The sequence below is a fragment of the Emys orbicularis genome, chromosome 13, assembly GCF_028017835.1.
Source record: "Emys orbicularis isolate rEmyOrb1 chromosome 13, rEmyOrb1.hap1, whole genome shotgun sequence".
NCBI lineage: Eukaryota > Metazoa > Chordata > Testudines > Emydidae > Emys > Emys orbicularis.
Genome location: NC_088695.1, coordinates 35,944,630 through 35,952,353, shown reverse-complemented (window position 1 = coordinate 35,952,353; position 7,724 = coordinate 35,944,630). Strand labels below are relative to the sequence as shown.

The window sequence follows — 7,724 nt, the reverse complement described above, 5'->3', positions numbered from 1 at the left end:
ATCAGGGGTGGCACCATGTGCTAATTTAGGGTTTGTCTACTGGGGTTCATGACCTCTGGGGAGGGTCATGAACCAATGTCAGGCACTCCTGACCACTCTGCCCTTCTCCAGTTGGTAAATGGGGGGGGGGGATCCCAGCTAGATGAGAGGGAGCCCTGGAGGGACCCAGTATGGGAAAGTTTGGGAATCGTTGTGCTAATTCCTTGTATTTGGGACCATGTCCTAGCTGGGGGTCAGTCCTGGGAGTGGGAGGAGTGTGGGGAGAGGGGAAATACACAAGGAGAACGTAGAAGATATCCCCCATGGGGGAGCTGGTTCCTCACACCTCCCCCCCATACCTCCCACCCCGCCTGATCCAAAGCCCAGCGAGGTTTACCACAGGGGACACCAGGCTGAACACTGTGCCCGCGTCCTCTTCCCCGAGCCTGCCAGGGCAGAGTCCCTTTGTGGAAGGAAGCGGCTGCCTGGCTGGATCGCTGTCTCCTGGGCAGGACCCCCTCCATCCCCGCTGCGCCCCCGGCTCTCGGCGGCGCCGCTTGCCAATGCCACGCAGCACACCGTTGTGTGTGAATGCGTGTGCGTGGCGGCCGGAGTCAGCTGCTCTTTGATGTCAGTGCTGCGGCGCTGAGCGCCCCGGGGAGGGGGCGGGAGACCAGTCCCGGCCGCCGCTCCTCCCGGGCAGCCAGCGCTGCGGCGGCGGCAGTGAATGCGGGGCTGATCCAGCTGCGGGCGCAGGGGAGCGGCGCTGGAGGCTGACGCGGCGCCCGCCGCTAGGGGCTGCAGGCTCGGCTGCCCCCGCAGCTGTCTCCGGAGCCGGGACCGAAGCAGCCAAGTTCATGTCCGCAGCCTCCAGACCCGTGCAGCGCCCGGAACATCGGCTCCAGCCGCCCAGCCCGACTCCCTGCCAACTTGCCCAAGAGACCCTGCCCCGCCTGCCGCCGGCCCCTTCCCTCTCCCACGCCCCGTGGCCCGCCGAGAGATGCCGGGGAGCGGGCAGGCGTCCAGGCAAGGCGAGGAATCCGGCTGAGGTTCATCTCGTGGCTCCCCTTCTAGATGCCAGATGGCCTCGGAAAACTCCCCGTCCCAGTGCCCAAGGAACTGCTCCGCCTGGGCGCCCAGGAACGGGTCCGGTAAGTGCGGGCCGGGGGACCCGCGGGGCTGAGAGCAGCAGCAGACCCTACGGGATGGGCTGGGACAGGTGGGCAGGGAAGCCTCTGGCAAGGGGATCTCTTGTTGCTGCTTTGATTGGTGCCGTCTACCAGTACGCGGAGGTTTGGGGGAACCCAGCGCTGGCCCCACCTATACGCCCTGCACTTTCCGGGCTTGAAACAGAACCGGCTCCAAGAAGATACCTTGAGCCTGGACCGAGGGGAGATTCTGCTTTAGCGCCTCTGCCTGGCCTGCCCCGTAACCCTCGGGGAACAGGGCTGTGCTCTCCGCTTCCGTTCCCCTCCCTCGGCCGTCCCCCCACCCCAATTAGACACGCGGCAAGTTGGTGAAATTTACACTTCAGAACCAGCTGGGCTGGACAGCTCCTGCGCTGGTCTCCCAGCTCCACTCCACGCTTTGGGTTCAGCCTTATTATTTTTTATTCTAACATTCGTAATAGCCAGTTGAAATCCTTCCACTGCATTCTGAGCCTAAGGCAATAATCATCACAATTCCTAGCATTACGGCGGCACGTTTCAGCCCTAGCTCTCAAAGCATTTCACAGCGGAGGGGAAGTATCATCTCAGTGTTACAGCTGGGAAATGAGGCACAGAGAAGGTAAGCAATGTGGCTGGGATCAGAAAGGGAACCTGGTAATGCTGGGAGCAAAACCCAGGTCCTGGGTCCTTTGCTTTATCCCTTGGACGTTGCTACCACCTTATAGTCAGAAACCAATATGGTTTATCCTGTGAAGAAGCCCATTAGGCCAGGCGCTCAGTAGTGTACCATTGGTGAGGTTCCATTGACTTCAAAGGAACTACAAGGATCTACAGCAGCTGAGGATCTGACACTGATATCAATAGAAGCAGCGGTTCTCAAGCTGGGGGGGGGGGGGGGCTGGTCTCCCAGGGGAGGTGCAGGAAAGTGTCAAGGGAGGCGCAAGCTGCGTGTGGGTGTTTTTTTTAAGAGCTCTGTCTGTCATGGGGCTCATGCAGAAAGGTTGTGCACAACCAGGAGGTGGGGATAAAGGGCACAGCTGGGGCCCCCATGTCCCGGGGGCTGACAGCCCAGGCTCTCCTCTCATACACCCTCATCCTTCAATAGGAGGCAGCCCAGGCTTGGCTCTCCTTCTCTCAGCTCCTTCCCAATCCCTCACCTGGAGATGGTGGGACTCCAGCCATCAGCCCCAGGGTGGCAGCGCAGAAGGGTGGCAATGGGGCACTAAATCTGCTGTGAAAAGTGATATTTACAAATATCACTTTTCACATGGCCACGCTTACTTCTGTGCTGCTACTGGCACAGCGCTGCCTTCAGAGCTGGGCATCTGGCTAGCAGCTACTGCTCTCCCCTCTGCCTTCAGAGCTGGGTGGCGGTATATGTAGTGGGGGGGGGGGCACACACACGACATAAATGACTACAGACACAAATAAGGGAGACCCGATCAAATAAGCTTGAGAACTACTTCAATAGAGCAATGAATATTTACACCAGCTGAGGATCTAGCTCCTTATTTCAGAAGGTGGATGACACCGTCACCTTTATTCACTGAATGCTTCACTTTAAGTCCTTCGCTAGCAAACACACTAAAAGACAGTTTAATACGTATTTGACGGTTTAATATGTATTTGGATACGTTTGTTACAAGTACATTCTCACCTTAGAGATAAAGCTCTGTAGGCCAGGTCCTGTGATCCTCACTCAGGCAAAATTTCCACTAAAGTGAATGAATGTTTTGACTGATTATGGATCACAGGATGAGATGTAGAGCCATTAACAAGGACAGTAACGCCAAATTGTGACAAATCTTGTTGCCATATAAGAATTCAAGTAGTTGTCATAATTCTGCAGTGCATGGCCACTTTGGAGCCATGGAGATAGAGCTCAGATCCTTCTGCTCTGAAAGTCCCTACCCACTTGAGCTAAAGGAGAATCTCCTTCAGATGGTAGCAGTACAGAGTCTAATCCACACAGCTGAGTAGTTCTGATTTTATTCAGTGGAGGGCACTAGTGCACACACACACTAAATTCATTGCAACATTTACTCATATGGCCTTAAACCCTAAGGTCCTGTCTACACTGCACTGACTGTCTGTGTCTCTCATTGGCTAAAATTTCCCCTTATTTCCACTGTCCTTCAGTACACACTCCACCAGTCGTCTGCATATATGCTGCCCTCCATCCCAGTGTTGGCTTCTTTTTAGTGGTGCTTTAAATACAAAGTCTTCAAAGCTCTTTGGGATCCTTCAGGATGAAAGGCGCTATATAAATAATCCTTTATGTGAGGCCTTTGTACTTACATTAACTTTGCTATAAGATTATTTGTGCTTGTACCAAACATTACAAAACCACTACAAGCATTTTAAAAAACTCAGTTGTACACCAGCAAAGTACATTTTAATGGCTGGGAGTCTGAATAGAATGTCCTGTGTTTTAATAACACAATCCTCCCTGTTCCTGGAAGTGGGGGGTGAAGACACACATCTCATACTAGCTACTATATAGCAGCTCGGAGGGAGAGTCTTATTCTTCTAGTCTCCCACCTCCAGGCTCTGGGAAAGTCTGGATGCTCTGGAGATGTGTGGGCTTGATAATGTGGGAGCAACAACAGGTCTCAATTGTGTTCCTATGGCAGAGTGTTATTTAAAGCCATAGAGCACAGGGCTTTTCTTGGGGATTCATGACCAGCTGGGAGGAATTGATACACTTCAACCACAGCCATGACAGGGGCCATTAAGCTCAGTGGGTCACTAATCCCCTGGAAACAGCCTGTGCCAAAGTTATTTCTATTATGAGCTGAACATGGAGGGTGGGCGCCAGCAGGAAAATCTCACAGGAATATGGATTTTTTTCTTATGGATAATATATTTTCAGTTAGTTTGGACAGAGTGTTCCTAAGACATCAGCCAAACAGATTCTCATCATTCACTTCAGTTTCTAATCAACAGCAGATGAAGCAGCAGGGGGCTGTCTTTGCTGGAGATACAAATATGAATCCTTAGCAAACCAGTCTGCTTTACCTGTGACAAGGCTCTTCCCATCTGTGGCTGATTGGCTGCATTCTGTCAACTGTGCGGATGCTTGAGATAGGATGCATATGGCTATATGTTCAAAATGTTCCTACCTGGCTTGTTTATGACTCATCCTGAGGCTTCCAAGTGTCAAAAGCATAGCGGTACCAGCGACTTGTCACATCTCTGCTCCCTAGAAAGCAAACATGACATGATTGAGGTGGCACAAGTCTGTTTTGCTAGTCCTGGGTCTGATCCTGCTCTCTGACCCCCACCCCACCCTCGGTGTAAATTGGGAGTTACTCCATTGACTTCTGTCAAGTTACTCCAGATTTACTCTGATGTAACAGATGAAATTTTGGACTCAAGAGTTTTAACTGGCAATACTTGGCCCTGAATGGGTATCTGCTGTTCAGAGGGACTGAACACTAGTGACATATTTGCTAGTTTTTATTTCTCTGGGTTCTACTGTAAATGTCCCCCACTTCCTGCACTACACCCCTGCAGGAACAAGTGGTTAAGGAGACAGAAGAATAGAGTAATTGAAAAGTGTTCCCAATTAAAATCAGTTTGAATCATCTGCAATTCAATGAGAGCCAGTCATAGAGTGGGCTTAGGGGATGCTAGAACTGTAGTGCATATAATTTCAACAGGCACAAAAATAAATTACACAATGACTTCCCATGGAAACAACATACCCCATACGAGAAAAATAACAAGATAAAAAGTGATTTGCCTCCGCTGGGGTTGGTGGTCTTCTCTTTGCACATGTGGTTCGTGGTGCTTCCTGACAAGGCAGTAGTTTCAGCAAACACTAACTCAGACTTGGGATGTCATGCAGAGAAATCAGGTGTGAGTTGGCATTGGCCATTGGGCCATTAACCTACAGAGACTATCAACATAACCAAATTCATTTTCACTTGTTATCTGGGCCTAATGCTTTCCACAAGTGATGAACAGCTGCAGCTTCCATTGACTTCAGCTGGGTTCTCAGCACTACTGAAAATCAGGTGCCTAAATATGGACTCAGAGGCCTAATTTTAGGCACCCGCTTTTGAAAACCTTGGCCTTAGTATTTAGGAGAAGCTTTAGAGACCTCTTGCAGGAGGTAGGTCAGAGCTGAGGTACATTGGCATAGCTGTTTCAAGTCAGGACTGAGGTACATTATGGCAGTGGTTTTCAAACTGCGGGTCGTGACCCAGTACTGGGTCGCAGAATGGAAGGCACTGGGTTGCGGTGGCTCTGGTCAGCACCGCTGACTGGGCCGTTAAAAGTCCCGTCAGTGGTGCTGCCCAGCTAAGGCAGGCTAGTCCCTACCTGTTCCGATCCCATGCTGCACCCCGGAAGTGGCCAGCAGCAGGTCCGGCTCCTAGACGGGGGGCCACAGGGCTCCACGTGCTGCCCCGAGCACCGGCTCCACATGGCCAATGGGAGCGGGGGGAGGGGATGGTGCCTGTGGGCAAGAGCCACACGGAGCCACTTGCGCGCCTCTGCCTAGGAGCTGGACCTGCTGCTGGCCGCTTCCAGGGTGCAGTGCAGTCCGCGGTGCCAGGATAGGCAGGAAGCCTGCCTTAGCACCCTCGCTGTTCCACTGACTGGGAGCTGCCTGAGGTAAACCCATGCCCCAACCCCACGTCCCAATCTCCTGCTCCAGCCCTGACCCCAACCCAGAGCCCCTTCCTGCACCTCAAACCCCTGCCCCAGCCCTGAGCCCCCTCAAACCCAGAGCACCCTCCTGCACCCCAAACCCCTCATCCCCGACCCCACCCCAGAGCCTGTACCCCCAGCCCAGAGTTCTGACCCCCCTCCTGTACCCCAACCCCCCTCCCACATCCTGAATCCCTCATTCCCAGCCCCACCCCGCAGCCTTCACCACCGCACCCCAACCCTCTGCCCCAGCCCTGAGCCCCTCCCACACCCCAAACCCCTCATCCCCATCTCCGTTGGGTCGCGGGCATCAACAATTTTCTTCAACTGGGTCGCCAGAAAAAAAGTTTGAAAACCACTGCATTATGGGGATGCTTATATGGCAAAAAGGATGTAAATGTGAAACTAAGCTGGTGTGCCATGTGCATTGGGCAGGGCAGGAAAAGGTGTAAATTACCCCCACTTTAGTATCCACACAATTTCAGAATTCCTTAAACCTGTCTCTGAGCTGAGGAGAAATCCAGCTACACAGGGGTATTGGCACAGTGGGGGATGAAGCCCAGGCTGTTAAGACTCACGGCTCTGGTTTGTTTTGGCAGTGGCAGAAAGGGCAGCCCCCTACACCAATGTGATCATGCCTAGCCTGTTCGGCATCATCTGTTTCCTGGGCATTGTCGGGAATCTCATCGTCATCTACACCATTGTCAAGAAGAAGAAGCTGAGGTGCAAGCAGACCGTGCCCGACATCTTCATTTTCAACCTCTCCATCGTGGATCTCCTCTTCCTGCTGGGCATGCCTTTCCTCATCCACCAGCTCCTTGGTAACGGCGCCTGGTATTTCGGGGCTCCTTTGTGTACCATCATCACCGCCTTGGACACTAACAGCCAGATCACCAGCACCAACATCCTGACAGTGATGACCCTCGACCGTTACCTGGCAACCGTCTACCCTCTGAAATCCACCTATGTCCGGACACCATGTGTAGCAGCCTCAGTAATCTGCTTGGTGTGGCTTCTTTCCTTCCTGACCATCATTCCCGTGTGGATGTATGCAGGCCTGATGCCTCTGGAGGATGGGACTGTCCGCTGTGCTCTCTTGCTTCCCAACCCCGAGACTGATGTCTACTGGTTCACGCTCTACCAGTTCATGCTGGCCTTTGCTATCCCACTGATTGTCATCTGTGTTGTTTATTTTAAGATCCTCCAGCACATGGCTACCACTGTGGTCCCCCTTCCCCAGAGGAGCCTCCAGGTACGTACCAAGAAAGTCACCCGCATGGCAGTTGCCATCTGCTCTGCCTTTTTCATTTGCTGGGCTCCCTTCTACATCCTCCAGCTGGTGCATCTCGGCATTGACACACCTTCTGTTGCCTTCTTCTATGCCTATAACTTCGCCATTAGCTTGGGCTATGCCAACAGCTGCCTCAACCCCTTCCTCTACATTGCCCTGAGTGAGACCTTCAAGCGCCAGTTCATGGTGGCCATCCGTCCTGCCAAGGAGCAGTTCCGCAACAACAGTTCCATCAACAACAACAGCGCAACAGAGGCCAGTGTGTGCCTAAAGCTTGCACCAGAATCCACTCAGCAGACTCAATTTCTGGAGGACTTTTCCCCACACTCGCTGCCTGTGACTGTCGCTGTTCACTAGGGACTCTATGGTCACGCCAAAAGATGGCTTTGGGGGTCTTTTCTGGGAATGACACAAAGTAAATAGGGCTGTGGATAAGAAGTAGCTTTTGACTGCTCTCAGTGAAGCACATGGACTACAGGCTTCCACTTTGGAGACTCACAGTCGAGTCCTCTCTCATTACAGGGCTCTGCATTCAATCTACCCCTGATCTAAAAGCTTCTGCATACTGGTTCTTTGGTCCACTGAGGAAGGACTTGGGAATTCCTTTTAATTTCACACAAAACAATGGG

At 52.7% G+C, this 7,724-nt stretch overlaps 1 protein-coding gene across 1 annotated transcript; it reads left to right on the top strand.

Annotated features, from left to right (window-relative positions):
- The first annotated feature begins 1,060 nt into the window (after window positions 1-1,060).
- Window positions 1,061-7,452, top strand: LOC135888409 (melanin-concentrating hormone receptor 1-like). The gene is made up of 2 exons (XM_065416217.1): window positions 1,061-1,130; window positions 6,404-7,452. The coding sequence occupies exons 1-2, from the start codon at window positions 1,061-1,063 to the stop codon at window positions 7,450-7,452; spliced, it is 1,119 nt and encodes a 372-aa protein (XP_065272289.1).
- Window positions 7,453-7,724: the final 272 nt, after the last annotated feature.